This window comes from Barbus barbus, assembly GCF_936440315.1.
Source record: "Barbus barbus genome assembly, chromosome: 11".
Classification (NCBI taxonomy): Eukaryota; Metazoa; Chordata; class Actinopteri; order Cypriniformes; family Cyprinidae; genus Barbus; species Barbus barbus.
In genome coordinates this window covers 31,157,457-31,176,054 of record NC_136739.1, presented here as the reverse complement: position 1 = coordinate 31,176,054, position 18,598 = coordinate 31,157,457, and the positions used below count along the sequence as shown (strand labels likewise).

At 34.3% G+C, this 18,598-nt stretch overlaps 1 protein-coding gene across 3 annotated transcripts in view; it reads left to right on the top strand.

The window, feature by feature from the left end:
• The window catches only part of LOC306877059 (protein TANC1-like), a 148,757-nt gene that overhangs the window by 30,827 nt on the left and 99,332 nt on the right, over positions 1-18,598 (top strand). For all 3 annotated transcript variants that reach the window (XM_079428588.1, XM_079428586.1, XM_079428587.1), the window contains exon 3: positions 15,202-15,402. In XM_079428588.1, the coding sequence (XP_079284714.1) occupies positions 15,202-15,402 (201 nt within the window). The remainder of the gene's footprint in view (positions 1-15,201; positions 15,403-18,598) is intronic.

Sequence of the window (18,598 nt, the reverse complement as noted above, 5' to 3'; positions counted from 1 at the left end):
CTGATTTTACCCAAGATATTTCTGGACCTGAATGTTTTTTCTTTACACTCGACCATCCCTTGTTATACTGCTCACTGATCCAAGGATAATAAAGAGGAAACCTCTTGGAAAATTCCACCCGTGGCTGTACCTGCATCTCGTCTGTGTCACAGTGGTTTTCAGAGACTGTTTGTTGACAGTAGCAGACACGTCTGCACAGGAAGCCACAGGTTCATGAGACCCCTGATGACCCCTGAGCTGGACCAGACTCCCAGAATGCACTGCTTACCAAAAATGCCCAGGTCATATTTTACCCCAAATTAACATGAAAGAAATAATATATATATATAGAAATTTTATATATATATATTAGATTATATTTATATATATAAAACAAAAGACAATTCATTTTATTATTATATAATCATAGAGTTGAGGTGGTATTTTTAACATAATTTTAAGTTTTAAGTAAGTTAAATTTTTAAAATTTTTTAAATTTTAAGTAAGTTTTATTATTTCCATATGACCTATTTAAAATCTTACAGTATTTTTAAATTCATTTATTTTTTTGTTATTTATAAATTAAAGTCCTACATTTCACTGCTGGTTATACCCTGTATAATTGTGTATGTGACAAATAAAAACTCTTGAATCTTGAATCTTGAAACGTTTTGTTTAATAATTCATTACTATTTATTACTATTATGAATAAGTAGTTTACAGTAATTTTTTTGTGTAGTGAGAACAAGATTTTTTTTGCATTACAGTAAGAGAATTGGAGAGAAAATGTGCTTAATTATTATAAATTTGTCACAATTATGGTAATTGATTATATATGGTAACACATTTTGATAATGTTCTAAAATACGCTTTATTTTTCCATTTTGCAAATGATAATTTATTGTTTTAGTCTTTTCAGCTGAATATCCCCCAAAAAAACTAAAAAAACACCACACACTCTACATGTAGCCTGTGACTTCGTTACATATGGTATTTGTTCTTTTGGTGCATTAAGAGCGATTACTTGTTGTCTGTAACATTTCATACTGACTCTTGTGATATTTGACATTTCCAAAGCAGAGCCCTTATTTGTTAGTCTTCATTATTCTTATTAGTTACATTGGGTTAGATGAGTGTTTCTGAAATTTAAGAATCTCTTACACACACACACACACACACTCATATTCTTATGATTGCAGCATGCCTTTATTGTGTGCAATAATACGCCTCAGTGAATGACCAAGAGTGTATGTAAGAGGAGAGAATGAGAGCACAAACGGGAAAGGTGAGAGGTTGAGAGCGAGTCTGCCGTCTGTTGCCTGCCAAGGTCTTGTAAACAGCCGTCGTAATGCGGCCCTGACTCATGTCCATTCCCATGGAGCTGTTATTCTGCTTGTCTGGTAATATGAGAGTTGGGCTGGGACACGTGAGGACACACCTGAACTCCCAGACCTCATAGACGCTGTGTGTGTGTGTGCGGTTAAAGCAAGGCCCGGCTAATATCTGCCTCTTGGGTGTTCAGAGGCTTCTGCTGCTCCAGCAGCTCTTCCTCAGTTGATGTCTGTGTATTTTTAAGTGTGTAGTTCGGTCTGGCCAGTTTCTGCAATGGTAGAGAGTCTACTATACCATTTATATGACAGAATCCATTTTTTATAGTCTGACACTAAGCAGAAACTCTGTCAGATGAGCTCTTCCAGTGTTGACAGCTTCACTGAATGCAAGTGATTTAGATGCGATGATGCATTGTGTAATTGCAGGTTGCAGGTTACACGGTGTAGTAATATAGAATTATAGAGGTCACAGGTGTATGAATATCTCATGTTTTCACAACGGCTTTAAATACGGCAATGTTTTGCCGCTTTCAGTGCTTTGTTTTGAATTCAAATGTTTCATAATGTGAATGCATTGATGCATTTAGACTTATCATACATCACACAATATTGTGATCTTTTGTTTTGAGTCCAAGTTCTAAATAAAAAGATAAAGTATATTTCATTCATAATTTGTTTGGTTATTTAATTTTATCTAATACATTTTGAGTTTAATTTTAAACAGAAATACCTGTATATGATAGCATTATAAAACTCTGTAAAAGTGACAGTGAATCATAAACAACATGATTACATCTTTACCCTGAATGTTTGACGTCAGTAGAAAATACACCTGTTGCAATATGTTGTCTGTGCTAACAGGAAAAGAATATTTCTGTGTGTAGTAACTGCACCACTAAAGACCTTCTTTATGTTTCTAGTCTTTCTTATTGACAAGACAATACTGCGTTCTGTTGTTAACATAACTAAGAGCTAAGCTGCCATATTTTTATAATTTCTCTAAGGTCTCATTAAAATATTACAATACATTTTTTAAATGATTATTTTAGGCCAAAAAATTTTTTTTTGTTTTTTTTTTTTGGTATTGCCAGCATTTCGTTTTTTGTGACCATTTTCCATTCTATTTCTGATCAGTAGAATTAAACGGGCAGTTCATTTTTTATTTTTTTTGCCAACATTGTTTTTTTATGACCGTTTTCAATTCTATTTCTGATCAGTAGAATTAAACAGGCATTCTTTTGCTACTGTGTAAATGGCCTCACATTGTGACAGATTCACAAGGTGTAAATGTTGGCAGTCATGTGGTTTTGTGTTCAAATGTCTCGCATCAGAAGGTTTTTGGAAGTTTTGGAACTTCAGAACATTGTTTCAGCAGGAAAATTTGATTCCACAAGTCATGAGCCTTTTAAATCTTATTACATTCTGTAAGATGAATTATTGCTGTTTTTTCTGTCAGAGATTAATGCATGGGGGAAGAAAACTGGCAGGTAGCCCTCACACCCCGAGACCAAATCAACAGCAGCAGCGCAGAGATAATGACAGGATTCACTACAACACATTAACATGCCACAACATTCAATATCCCTTGCATAATGTTCTCAGATCTCATTTCAAAACTCTTTTGTTTATGTGATACAGAACTGCAGTGACGTCAGAGTCAAATAATAGGCCAATGACAGTCTTTACATCATTCAGTCAAGCTTTCCTCAGTTCACTTAAGCTTTTTTGATAGTAAATTAGCTAAACGTAGGTATTTCTGTTGTCAGTCAGTAGTGTATATTGTAACACAAAATTTATATTTTGAATAATCACTGTTCTTTTTAACTTTTTATTTATCAAAGAATCCTGAAAAAGTATCACAGCAGGTCCCAAAAAATATTAAGCAGCACAACTGTTTCCAACATTGATTATACATCAGCATATTAGAATGATTTCTGAAGGATCATGTGACACATCTGAAAATTCAGCTTTGATTACAGAAATATATTCTATTTTAAAGTATATTGAAATAGAAAACTGTTATTTTGAATTGCAATAATAAGAAAGATCTTTAAAAAACATCAGAAATCTTACCGATACCAAACTTTACTGTATATACTGTATATATATATATTTATATTATTATATAAAAAATATATATACTGTGTGTGTATATATATATATATATATATATATATATATATATATATATATATATATATATATATATATATATATATATTTTTTTTTTTTTTTATTATAAAAAATATAATAAAATAATTATATATGTGTATGTATATGTGTGTATACATATAATTATTTATATATATGTATGTATAATAGAAATATGTGTGATAAGTGTGTGATTAATCGTAATTGTAAAAATTCTAATCGCCCTAATGTGTTCACTTAAAAATAAAATGGGATATATAAAACATTAATTTTATAAAATTTTTGAAATTTTATAGTTTTAATTAAGCTGTTCTGTTCATTTCAATTAAATACAATTTTAATTAAAGTGGGATCACTTCAATTAAAAAAATGAATTAAAAATACATCTTTCTATTATGATTATGCTGTAAATTAGATAAATGTATTTTTTTGATGTCTGTCAGTCTCTTCCTGTCTAAGTGGGCGGTTCTTGGCCAGAATATGCTGTAAACTTCACCAGACTGGGTCTATAGTCATCTGTCTGGCTTGACTTCCTAATCACTGGCCTTTCGTTCCCTGCTGGCCAGTTGGCATCCAGATCTCTGACTGGTCTCGTTTCCCTTCTTTCCCCTCCTAGGGTGTCCATGACCTTGGAAACGCCTTTGAAAACCAAGAATAAAAGAAAAGGGGACTAAACAAATAAAGCCACCTCATATTTGGCAGGGAACGGGAGTGATGTCATTCCCTGGTCAGGATTACATGGGTATCTTGGCTCAGCGCCGCCGTGGGAGCTTGAACTGCAAAACCTTACGCTGTTGTTTAGTGAAACAGGAACGGACAGTATATCACTTCATCAGTGTGTTGAAATCACTCATGCATGTTCATGCAGAATTTTCTGTGCTGATTTTTTAGGGAAACCTCAGATTGGAAAACCTTGGACTTGTATATAAAAGAATCGTTAATGGAATCAGTAAGAAAAGAATCGCTCAGTTCCCATGCATAGACGTGCTCGTCATGAGTGTGTGTGTGTGTGTGTGTGTTTGAGCTCTTCTGTCTCACACGGCTGTGATTGTGTGTTGATGAATAGTCTGTGTAGCGTTCAGAGGCCAGGCTGAACTACTGACCCGTCGTCATTGTGCTTTTCCTAATGACAAAGAGTGGTGGGGGGTTAATAGTTCCTCTTTTTAACATTCACTGCCTGTGAACACTCATCCTGATGTGGCGGGTCGAGGCGGGAGACTGGTGAGGGTAGTTTTACGATATTTTTTGGGATATGAGATTAGACGCAATGCAAAACAGAATGCCTGCAATATACATTACCATTCAAAGTTACTAAGATTTGGTTTGTTTTTGGAAGATATTAATACTTTTATTCAGCAAGGATGCATTAAAATTATCAAAAGTGACAGTAAAGATGTTTATGATGTTACAAAAGATTTTATTTCAGAATGAGAGTTGGATTTATTGCCAAGTATGCTTATACAAACACAAGCTTCCAGCACACCGGGAAAAATTAAAGTGTAACAAAAATAAATTTTAAAATAATTAATAAACACATAAAATAATTAAAATGTAAAATAAAATTGATAAAGAAAATAAAATGAACAGAAATACTACAGTATATGTATAACGTGTGTAAATTGTGAAAAATTCATGGCGTGTAAATGAATTAAATTTATTGGCAAGCAGGGCTCTACGCTTTTCTTTTTAGGAGCGCTTGTGCTCCTAGTTTAAAAAATTTAGGAGCACCTTCAAATCAATAATCAAAAATTCTGTTAAAAAATGAACCTTCCCATTACGAGGTGATATTTGACTCAGTGATTTACAGGGAATTTAGTTTTTACCTTTGTAATGGCATTTTTCTAACTTTATTAGAAGTATGCCATCTTTTGTCAAATTCAAAAAAAATATTTATTATCATTTCTAATTAAAACAACAGAATAAAAGCAAGTAGAATAAGCTACTAATCAAATGAAATCAGTTTTTAAGAAATAAATTTGTACTACAGAGGTGGCACAGAACAACACGTGGTGTATTTTCAGGTGTTTAATGAGGCTCAGATGTTGAATAGGTGCAATTAAATTCATAAATTCATGTTGAGGTTCAAAATATACAATTTTAAATGTAGAAATATTAAATGATTTAAATAACAGAAAAAAGATACGTTAAAAATTAAACTAAAACTGCCAGTAGGTGGCGGTATGTCACTGATTTTATCATTCAGGATTGAAGAACTTGACTGTCTTTATGAATGTGTAATTGAATCATTGACTCACTAGATTCGTTTAAAAACCTAAACGAAACGCCGCTGTGTTTGAATGGAGATGCGCTGGGACTTTGTTTGAAACTATAACTGCACAATGAATCTCTTATTTACTCTCTGTCTACACTTTTTCTGATATAATGAGAGAATGCGTCTGTGATACATTACTCAACGCTGCAAAAATACGTAAGTGTGTTAGAAACCTTTAAAGCTCCCTCAGCACAAACACAAATATGCTGATCGGGTCAGTCGTACTGGTGCTCCTAAATATTTTTTCATAGTCGCACGCAGAAGTTTTCAGTCACAAATGCAACTGAAATGGTCTCACTGTAGAGCCCTGCCAAGCATGCTTACACACATATACAGGGGATTTGCTTCTGTAAGGCTTCCAGCACAGAATAATAATGAAAAATAAACATAACACACAAAATGAATTTGAATAAAAAATAATGAAATGTATAATAAAAATTGAGAAATAATTAAATATAAAATTCAATATTTTAAACTAAATGCTGTTTGTTTGAAAATACTATCATCAAAGGATGTAAAAAAATATATATATAGAAATATGACACTGATAATAATCATAAATGTTTGTGGAGCTGCTAATCAGTATATTAGAATGATTTATGAAAGATCCTTTGTCCCTGAAGATTGGAGTAACGATGCTGAAAATTCAGCTTTGCATCCCAGGAATAAATGACATTTTACCATATATTCACATAGAAAACAGTTATTTTAAATTGTAATAATATATCGCAATTTTACCGTTTTTACTGTATTTTAAATCAAATAAATGCAGCCTTGGTGTGCATAAAAATCTTCTTTCAAAAAACCCCCAAACTGCACGAATGCATGGCGTAGTGCTTTTGAAAGGCTTCTCATTGCAGTATTTGCTTATTTACTGATGGATTATATGGTGTGAGGTGAGCCGCATTTATTTTCAGCTAGCTCCACTAAAAGCATCTGATCTGTGTCATGCAGTTGTGCCGTTGTTCCCGTGACCCTCACTGATCCGCGCTCCACGCTCTGCTTAATGGTCTGTGTTAATGATCCTGATCCTTCTACAGAAACAGCCTCAGAGCTCCTGGTACGTCTGTCCAGAAAAGTTTAGACGTTATCACTAAAAAATAATGCAGAAAACCGAAAACAAATAGGATTTTGCTTCCAGAGCCTGACTGTTGTCAAAACTGCGGTAATCTCAGTTCTTACTGTCACTCCTCATGGTTTATGTGGCTTATTGTGAGTGAATCCTTTAAATATGTTCTTAAAAGCAGGATTAAGATAAGGTTAAACAAGACTAATATCTAGCTTTTCATCTTTTAAAGGGATAGTTCACTTCAAAATGACAAGTCTGCCATCATTTGCTCACCCTTATGTCATTCCAAACCTACAGAACTTTCTTTCTTCCATTGAATACAAACTAATAATATTCGCTGTCCTTAGAAGCTGCAATGTCCTGTTCGTGAATGAATCGTGCATTAGAGTTGACTCTTTTGAATGAATCAGTTGATCCAGTTCACAGAATCAGAACATTCATCAGAAACTTCTCCTTTGTGTTCCACGGAGATAAGAATCATATGGGTTTGGAATGACTTGAAAGTGAGTAAATGATGAATCCTTTAAGCTGCAGATATCTGCAAAACAATTCTGTCATGCCTTGCAAAACATCTTTTTAAGATGCTCAGGAGATTTACAGGAGAGATGTTGTCCTTAGACATCGTCAGTAAAGTAAGGTCATGTTTTGGAGTGGAATGATTTTCATCGAAGCCCCGAGACTCGTAAATGTGACAGACCGCATTCAGCCTCGATGATAGCTTGAGGTTTTACCTCCCTGAGCTCCCGGAGCGTCTGCCAAATCCTCAAAGAGTGAAGACTTTACAGACTTATTCTGCGTTTTCTGTGCTGATTTGAGGTTAACCCTCTGGGGTCTGAGGGGATTTTAGGGCCCTTCCATCCTCATGCATATGTGTACATGTGCTGTATACATACATATATACATACACACACATAAATATTAATATAAAAGAAAAACAAAATATTTTTTTCTAAATTAAACTGTTCTGCCAGTTAAAAAATGTGTAGCAAAATATCTAATGATAGACACTTTATACCATCGGGACTTATATTATAAATATTATATTAATATAAAAGAAAAAGTTATTAATTTATTACATTTAAATGCATTCATTTATTTATTAATTATGAGATAGATGATATTATTATCCATAATAATTGCATTTTTAAGCTTTTGAAGTCCATTTTTTCCAAATTGTGATGTTTTATTGACATATAATTTGTAATTTTGCACTGTTTTGGAGATGTCCGTCTTTTCCTGTTTAGGTAGATTGGAGCTGTACTTGTATGCCTGTTGCCTAGGTAAGAAACGGCTGCCCGCGTTTGTAGCCAAGATGGCCACGGAGTGGACTGATAGGTTTTAAATATGCCTGAATTGTTATTTAAACTGATAGATTTACATGAACTTCTTGCTTTGTAAGAGAATAACTGTATGATATTTCAAAAGTAGCATGGTACTGGAAATGGTGCTCTATTTAAAGAGCAGCAGAGCTACTGAAAAAGGTGGTTGGGTTACAGTGTTGTATATTCTTTCTCATATAAAGACATGAGGGTAAGGCTCCGCTCTGCTCTGAGATTCTTTTCCCATCCCAGTTGAAATAGAGCGTTTATGAGGAGAACTGGAACATGTCGTGCCCCTCCGTCTCTGAGCCCTTGGGGCTTCTGGGAAAGAGACTCCAGACTGTTCTGCCAGTGCTGAGCTGCTCTGACTTCAGATGTCTGTCTGCTTGTGGCATCCCGTCGCATTAACTGCCTAATATGTTCCCATAGAGGATGTTTCGGTGACGTGCTCAGGGCTTTAATGTCTCTAGTGTATTACAGCTCTTTTCTGCTGGGTGAAATTGGCTCTACTGCTCTTTGCCTATATGTGCACTTCAGATACGATGCCTTTGTCTAATAATTGAGCAGTAAATCAGTATATTAGACTGATATCTGAAGGATCATGTGACACTGAAGAATGGATTAATGATGCTGAAAATTCAGCTTTGATCACAGGAATAAATTACATTTTTTTATATATATATTTAAAATGGAGCAGTACACAAATGTCATGTTTGTATATTTGAAATAATAATAATAATGCTTTACTGGTTGTGGATAATGTAAAGTCTGAGTTGTGTATATAGTTGACAGCACAAGTGAACATCAGCCTGAGTGTATTTGTGAATGGATGTGACTGTGTTGTTCGTGACTGAAAGGATCTCTATAGAGAGCTGTGAGTGAGTGTGTGAATGACAGGAAACTGTGTGTGTGATTGTGAGCCTGTGGTTCTATTGTGAGTTAAGTTCTGTTTCATTTCCTCGTCCTCTTTTTCTTTCCTTTTTCTCTATTTCTCTCCTCTTCATCATTTTTTCATATTTTCTCTTTATTTTCCTTTTTCCTTTCTGCTTCTTTCTCCTCTCTTTGTCATTCTTTTAATTTTTTCTTTCATTCTTTTCCCCTCTCTCACTTTCTTCATCTTCCAAATCTTACTATGTCTTCTTTCACTTAATTTTTCCACTTTCTTTTCAACTTTTTCATTACACACTTAAAAATAAAGGTGCTTAAAAGGTTCTTCAGAGCGATGCTGTCTCTCTCTCTCTCTCTCTCTCTCTCTGTCATTGCTGTTGTTCAGTATCTCCAGGGTTTCAGACACTCATTCAATTTCTCAGTCGGTCACCTTTGTAGATTTAACAAAGAGAATCCGCATGAATTAATGCCAGATTATCTAGCTGATCTCTCTCACACACACACACATCATATTTGCACACATGTCCTGTACACATTGAGCAGAGCCCATGATCACAAAGGAATGCATTAATTGAAGTAAATGTGAGCTCTCCACGGGTCAGTGATGAAACTCAAACACAGTCTGTGACTCAGGATCTTCTCCACAGGCGCTGTACTGTACGTGTGACAAGCCGAGCCACAGAGTCTGAATACTAAACGGCTCTTTCTGTCTGAACAGAGCTCATCCCTCTCAAGGTTACGTCCCTTTGTTCTATGTGTGTGTGTGTGTGTGTGTGTGAGGGGAGGTGAAGCAGGGGCTGGTGGGCTTTTATTCTTTAGCGTTTAGAGGCTTTAACAATGACGACTCGCATTCCTGAGGCCAGATTTATTTCACTCACAGACTCACAGAAGCCAGAGATACACCCTCACATCTGATCTGAAGATATTCACCTCACAATACACCAGGAGAACACACTAGGGCTGGAAAATATAGAAATATAATATAATAATATAAATACATCATCTAAAAAGATATAATAAAAATAAATCTTGATATTTCCAGTATTTTGCACTGAAATGGCATGCATTTTATCCATCCATCTTCATGTATTTTATTTTTTTAAATGAACACGTAAAAGAGTGATATTTACTGACATGTATGGTTTTGCTCTAAAATGGCTTAAATTATTTCATTTATTTATATATTTTAGCTATCTATGATCTATGTATTTGTGTCTATTTATTACTTATTTATGTATTTATTTTTATTGTAATTTTAAGCAAACATCATTGTAGTCAAGTAGACTCAAAATAATGTAGTAAAAAATCTATTTTTGCACTGTTTTTCACTAAACATGAACACGTGGAAGAGTAATATTTACTGAGATATGATTTTGCTCAAAATTGAATGATTTTATTTATTTACCCATGATCCATTTAATTATCTGCCCATTTATTAGTTATGTATTTATTTTTTATTGTCACTTTAATCAAACAGTCACTGTAGTCAGGAATACCCCAAATATTTAATGTGAGAAGTAAAATACAGTAAAAATCTCGCTTTAAAATTTCAAGGCCTTTTTTTTTCTTTTTTTTTAATTTTTATAAATGAACATGTGGAAGAGGGTTATTTAATCATTTTTACATTTTATATGCACCAATATTAGATGTGTTTTGGTGGAGGTTTCACTATAAATAAAATTGCAACCTCTCCCTTATGCATTATGTCTATTAAACATCAGTCCTGGTCTAATCAGAGTCTTTATAAATATAATCAGACTATTATAATTAGAAGTCTCAGCCTGTATATTGCTAGGAAAGTCTAGAGAGGTTGTAATCAGCTGTCCGTATATGTCCGGTATAATTAGTTAGGCCTGGTTTCATGGGTTAGAGCGCAGCTGAAATTGCCGGTCTGTTGCGTGCGGTTTGCTTTGGACCCAAAGAGCAAATGTAGGTTTGGTTAGTTTACTTTAGTGTCACTCAAACTGCCTTTCTCTCTACTTTTCTGTCTCTTTGCTTCAGTCAGTCTTCCCTTTAGTTTCTCGAAGGCCGTCTGTGGTCGACCTGTCATGATTCAGCCTGTCCCAGCCTGTCCAAAATCTAGTGTGCTGCCTACATAGGCAGTATTTTTAGGCATCACAAAGGAAGTCAGTGTAGTTATGTTTACTCTTAAGGTACCTTTTTTTTTTGCCTGAATTCAGATGTAACATAGCATTTATCATTTGTTCATATAGGCTTTGTAACACTTCATCTAAGTTGCTTTATTCTCCTCCGTGGGCTCTTTTTCTTGTGGCGTCCCTTGTTTTCCAGCCTGTGGTTGTAGGAAATGACAGAGCATGACCTGATATCTGTTTAGCATGACATGAAGAGTACATTCTTCTGTCTGAAATATGCACACTCAGTGTTGTGGTCTGTTGCTAGAGAGAATGACTCACAAAAGAGCTCTGTCCTCGACTCTTCAAATGTCAGGCTTGACTTCAGCATTGTTTTGTCTCAATGAAAAAGGCTTGAAAGTCATTTGTCTGTGTTTTTGAGAGCTGCTTGATTCCAGCTATCACTCAAAACACTTTGAGGCTTTCAGAACTACTATTTTTGACAAGTGTAGTTTGATCAATACAGCACTGCTATCATGCTAAAATACGACTCTTCACCTGCTTCTCGTAACACCTGTTTTGCTCTTATCCAACTGAAAGTGGCAAAATTGTGTGCATGACTGGTTTAAAGGTGTTTTTTATGGAAGCCTGTTTCTACCACGGAATAAAAAAGCTAATTACGGCATTTTATCTCAAAATTCTGACTATTTTTCTTAAAATTCAGTTACATCTTGCAAGTATGGCTTTTTTTTTCCTCTGAATTCTGATTTTACATCTCGCAATTTTGACCTTTTTCTTTGAATTCCGAGTTTGCATCCTGACGACTTTTCATTTATGATTGAAAAAGTCACAGTTATTTTTTTATTATTATTATTTTTATTCTGTGGCAGAAAGAGACGTCTATAATTTTCACTTCCAGCTGTAAAGGAAGATGTTGTCTCAAGGAAGGAAAAAGTGGTTGTAGAATTTATAGTTTGTTTTGCAAATGATTCGTGACACAAGTCTCTCTGTGCCAAGCCACCGATCATGAAGGATTTACAGCTGTTTGGGTAAGATGGTGTGAATTATAGCACAGTAGGTTTGGGCCAATAACATGAACACAGTCATGATTTCACTCTTACGCTGGTGGTTTCATTCCAGCCTCTGTTGGTCGGGTGATTCCTCTCTTAAAAGGATTCAGTGACATAGCATGTTCACTGAATGCATATTGCACACAAACCTCAAGCTGCATGAGCCTGACCGGAAACAGTTGTGAAGTAGGGATGCACGATATTATCGGACTGATATCAGAATCGGCCGATGGTGGCTTTAAATGTAAATATCGGTATTGGCCTGATATGAAAATGATGCCGATTTGTCTTGCCGATAAGAGGAATGGGTTAACTCATGTGCTCAGGGTGTGCTAGTGATTAAATCATGTCAGCAGTGTGGCTCATTCTTGAAGCAAATTTGTAATAGCCTGTTCAGTCGGTGACAGCCTCCCCGGGTCCTAACGCCCGTGCGGTAAGGCGTTTTAATCTGTAGGGGGCGCTGTTGGCCTATTTCTAATTAAATTAAAAGTAAAATAGCCTACACAAATAACAGTTAGACTGTGTTTCTGATTAAATAAAGCAGTAATTGATGTCATAAAATAATGTGTATGTTTTGATTTAATGGTCAGAAGCTATAGCTTACATGGAACAAAAATATGACACTTGTAAATTAAATAATTTTATATATACTGATTTATTCATTAATGTGTAATATGTTTTATTTCTTAAATCATGAGCTCTAAAAGATTTTCAGAATTTTTACAACTCTTTTGTTTTAGACCATCTACAAATGTTAAATCTATAACATTGCATCTTTCTGGGGGAAAAAATGCAGTGATAGTTTATTTATAGTTATTTTCAAAGCTTAAATGCACTATTAAAAAACCTTCATTTTTTATTTAATTCTAATAAATAAGTTCTTATTAAAAACTAACTAAATTTCTGCACAGGAGAGACTTGGTGTTGTTTCCAAACAAAAGGAAATATATAGGTATCGGTATCAGTATCGGCCAAAATGAGTTGAAAAATATCGGCATATCGGATATCGGCAAAATCCAATATTGTGCATCCCTAGTGTGAAGGAGTCATTGCATTTTCCAGGTTAGTGTGGCATCAGATCACTAAAAGATCTAGAGAGTGTCATTTAAGGCTGCAAGTAAATTTTATATGGCAGAACTGAAGCCTATATCCTTCTTTTGTCACTATGTTGAGATATTTTGCATCTTGGTCAGATGACCTCTTCTTGTCTAAGTGGGTGTTTTTGGCCAGGATAAACTGCAGCTCACACATTTCTTTAGCTGTGACCTCATCGGTCATCGCCCTCGTCAGAGGTTGCTCTGACCAGACGCTCGTGACCCCAGTGGGTGTTGAAAGAGAGCGGAGGTGTGACTAGGGCACACTTACTTCCTGTTTTCTGGCATTCCTCACTATTTCATCGTCTTTTCAGACACTAGACGTCTTTGTTTTGCTCTTCATCAGTGGGAGAGAGTGAGTGGGAGAAGAGAGGAAGACAGTGTGGGAAAGACACTATGTTCACAATAATGTACTATCATTTTCTACAGTAAATAGTATGTGTACTTGCACTGAATGCATTGGATGTCCAGATGACTAAAATGCTCAGTATGCAATAAAGCGCACTGTGTGAGATACTGTATCCCATAATGCAGTGTACTTAACTTGACCTTCCATTTCCATTGTGACGAATCAACTGGAAATGACCGCTGTGATGTAAACGTCTCTATTTTGATTTGTCGTTTAATCTGACTGCTGATTAAGGCATTTTCAAAAGTGGATTCAAATGTAATCAAATTAATTAATAAAAGTAATAAATAAATAATAAAGTAAAAAACTGCTATTTTACTAACTGCGTGCTGGTCAGGGTTATTTTAGTATCACTGAAATACTATTATAGTTTTTAGAAATATTTTGAACAAATTTTCAGTTTTTATTTATTTTAGTTAAAGTTTTAGTAATTTTATTGTGTGTTTTTGTCATTAGTGTTATTATTTTTTAAATTGATCTATATAGTTTTTATTAATATTTATTTCATTTTTAGTTGTGGTTATTTTAGTACATCAAGTTAAACTAAATTAATTGAATTGTGTGAATTGTATTTTAGTAATTGTATTGTTTTTGTCATTTTTATTATTATTATTTTTTAAATATGTCTGTATAGTTTTTATAAATTTTTATTTCGTTTTTAGTTGTAGTTATTTTAGTACGTCAACTTAAACTGATTGAATTGTATTTAATTTCATGTAGAGTTTATTTTTTTCCCCAAGTAACAAAGTTTTAGTTAACTATTGTAAGCCGGATGCTGAGGTCATGTGACTGAAATTGTTGCATACTACTGTTTGAAATGTTAGTTATTGCATAATCTATTTTTAAATAGTGTATGAAAGTATTTCTCATTGTATTAAAAAAAAAAATAGTAGGCAGTATTCAGTATACACTGCACAGTGTTCACTAAGTTAGTAGTAAGCTAGTATTCCATTCAAATAGCAAATAGCAAATAGATGAGTTTCCCAGAAGCCTCTAGTTATTTCACTTAAAGTGGCACAAAACAATCCCAGCTCATCAGGTTTCTTTAAACATTAAAAGCAAGAAAATAATAATCAAAAAACGCTAAGATGGAGAAAAGTAAGACGAGAGAAGCAGTGTTTAATCAGTGCTGTGAATAGCGTGTAATGAAAATACATCTGAAACCCATTGTTGTTTATTATTATTGAGCTCTGCTAATTAGTTTTCATTCTCTTAATGGCGTTCTGGGTTTACAGTGAAAACCATTTGTGGATTTTGTCACATTTTTAATCTAAACTCAATCTCAGTGGCTCTATTTGTTTTTATTAAGATGACTGAATCAATCTTTTGTTAGGAGAGTGTCAGTCAATTCATGTTAAGGCTAAGCGTGCATGTCAGTTTCACTGGGGCTGTTAACTTGATTATTTCAGATGTTTATCGCTCTGTGAAGAAACTGGGTGGTATTTAGAGGATGTGCAATATATTTGCAATTATTTTACTGTCAATATGTGCAACAGCTAGTGCTAATAGGACATTTAAAACAAGTTTTGTTGTTTGTGCGTGATCAGGAGAGCTGTACCTGCTCAGTGCCCAGCGCAGGTGTCCCGGCGGTGGGATGCAAGATCCCGCGGGTGTCCGTCCGTTCCCGCCCGCAGACGAAGGCCTCAGACTTGGCCTGGCTAAAGGGGTCTCCATGTCCCTCCCATCATCCCCTCTCCTGCCCCGACAGACGTACATGATGGCGGCTCACCGGAGCAAGAAGTCTCCAGGTGGGATATTTATCATTTTATCCATTTAAAAGCATTGAAATGTCCGGACATCAGCAGTTTTTTAAATTCAGTTTGGTTTTGCTTGTAATGTTGTAATGCATTATATATTTTATAAATTATTACAACCAAAGTTAAAATGCATTATACAGTATGTGCAGATTCCTTGTTACTCCTGGAATTGGTTTCTTGTCATGTGTTTTAGTGCATTATATTTTTCTATGTATAATGAATAGATAAGCATTATAATGTATTTTAACTGTGGTTACAATTATTAATGAGATCATACAGTCTATTATAAGGTGAATTACAAGGCATGTTGCCAAATGTTGCATTATGAAATAATTTTTCTTTTTAGCTTTTATGTAATGTTCAATATTCTCCATGTTATTAAATTCTTGTTACTGCAATACAGTAATTTTGTTACAATTATAATTTTTTAAAATCAGCATAAATTAAAGACAGTATATAAATAGACGTATTCAAACCTATTTATTATATTAGATTAGATTTATGTATTACAGATTTTTTTGGTATCACAGTAATGAGTGTTTTTTTTATATCTGTGATAATGAAAATAGGTGGAAAAATGTGCTTAATTGTGATAAATATAATGATCTTGAAAGAATTTGAGTTCATATTGAGATATTAGGGTTGGAGACTTGTTTTCTTCTGTTTCGGCATTTTAAATTGTTCATCCAGCTGTATTTATGTGTTCATTCTTGTGCATTTGTTGACTTTTTTTGTATGTAAGGTTGAAGTTCATTTGCATGTTGATTGAGTTAGTGTGTGTACATATAAACACGTGTGTGTGTGTGTGTGTGTGTGTGTGTATAAACACAGTCTGAGGTGTTTTCACACCATCTCTGTGTTAAGGACAAGGCCATGAGCAGCTGAGATCTTCAAAGGGTTTGCTGCTGGTCTCTGGCTTTGTTTTTGGAGGATTTAGCACAGAGGATTGAAACCCTTTCAGTGGTCGTTTTGGCCTCTCGCTCACATCTGCTCCTCATGTGTGTGGATTCAGCAGCTCTCTTTGAAAAGGGGATCGATGCTTTGAAGGCACCGGAAGCAGGCGACGCAGTTTAACGAATTTGCCCTTTGCACATTTCATTAGTCTGACCATTAAAGATAGATAAACATCCAAATGAGATCCCCCTGGAGTACTGGATCCTCAGGGAGGGATTTATTACAGACGCCAGAAACACGTGAGACTGAGGGTTTGTGTTGACCTCCACAGATCTTGAAAATGTTGGTTGGGACAGTTACATGTAGTTTTAAATGAGCTAAAGCAAAACTCATATTTAATCATTTTACTTTGCACTAAGGATCAAAAGTTTGGGGTCAGTAAGACTTTTTTGCAAAAAAAATAATACTTTTATTCAGCGGGGATGCATGAAATTGATCAAAAGTGGCAGTAAAGACGTTTACAATGTTAAAAAAGAATCAAGTTTCCACAAAAATATTGGGCAGCATAACTGCTTTCAACATTATAATACATAATCCGCAATAAATTAAATTTGACAATATATTCTAATAGAAACAGAAATTTCAAATTGTAATATCACTTTTATTGTGTTTTTATCAAATAAATGCAGCCTTGGTGAGCAGAGACTTCTTTAAAATAATGTAAAAAAAAAAAGTTTACCAACCCCAAACTTCTTAATGTAGTGTATTTTTTTACCAATATAACAACACATATACATAAACAGAGATATTTATCTTCATATATTTTTACTAAAATATTTTCTTATATATAAAAAGACTATGCCGAATGTTTTTGAGTGATGATTAAGTTAAATTTTTTTAATAACTATTAAAAATGACATTTTAATAGAGGAAAAATGCTTCAAAGAATAATTGATTTCATTCAAGTTCGTTGAATTCTTTTCACAGAAATAAACTGAACATTTTTGTCGTTCTAATGAGATGCTGACATGGCAATAAAAATGAATAACTTCTACTACTGACCCATAATATTCCTTCAAATCACATGTTAGTCATGCATGACTTGTACTGTATGTCCTATTATAACATCAGTGTTTATATCATGTAAACTGTTTATCTGTTCAAGCACAGGACTTTCTGGGAAAATCCTCACAGAGAGGAATTGAAAAATCACCAAAATTAGGTTCAGATGGACTTGATACTCCGGCACCCCTGTTTAGATTGTGGAAGTAATAACATGGATAATGTGCGAGTTATTGTCTTAAACCGTGGATGATAATGACCGAATGGACTTTAATCGGCTGTGCCGAAGGGAATCTTTGGGAATGGTTGTTGTTGTTAGGAGCATCAAAGGCCGGCTGATGAGTTTCATGTGGACAGTGTGTGGTCATTGCAGACCACAGGAAAATAAGACATGAGCTCATCTCAAAAAGCACAGGTACTTGTATGAAGCTAACTATTCTACGCAAACTATTCATTTTAAAGGGGGCCACATATGGTGTGAAAGGTGGAGGGGGTCTGTGTGTGTGTGTGGGAGAGGATGTTCTTCACGAGGAGGTGTTGAACAGCAGGATAGGGGGGCAGAAATCTCACCTCATTCTTTTTATGACTATTTTTTAATGTGAAATAACAGATATGATGGAAATGATGTAGTGACATAAATGCAATCTGTCTTATATTTGAGGTTCTTCTACAGTCCAGCTCTGCTCGCTCTGGACATTCATTAAGCAACTTCATCAGGTGCATCGTGGGATGCTTTTAAACACTAATGAAGGAAGAATGTGTGTGATGAGCAAATTTAAGCAGAAACCTTCATATTAAAAGGTAACTTCAGGTGTTATTAATTCAGGTGTATTCAAACTTTATATTAATTGTTTATGGAGGACCAAACCTGCATAATTTAAATATGAATGAATGAATAAATATATTAATGAATAAATAGATAAATAAATGTGATGATAAATAAAAATAATGTCTTTTTAAAAATATTTATATTTACATATTGATATTTTATATATCATTTGACATGTTTTAGTTCTGTCAGTACATTGTTTTATATATATATATTTATATATACAGTATATACACATACATACACATATGAATGATAATAATAAATATTTATTCGTCTAATCATGGTTTATGATCTTAAATTTTGTGGAGTTTAAAAAAAGATAAACCATTGTTAATTTTTATTAATATTTTGTTTTCTATGACAGACCTAATAAACTTATTTGATTTGATTGCAGATGCA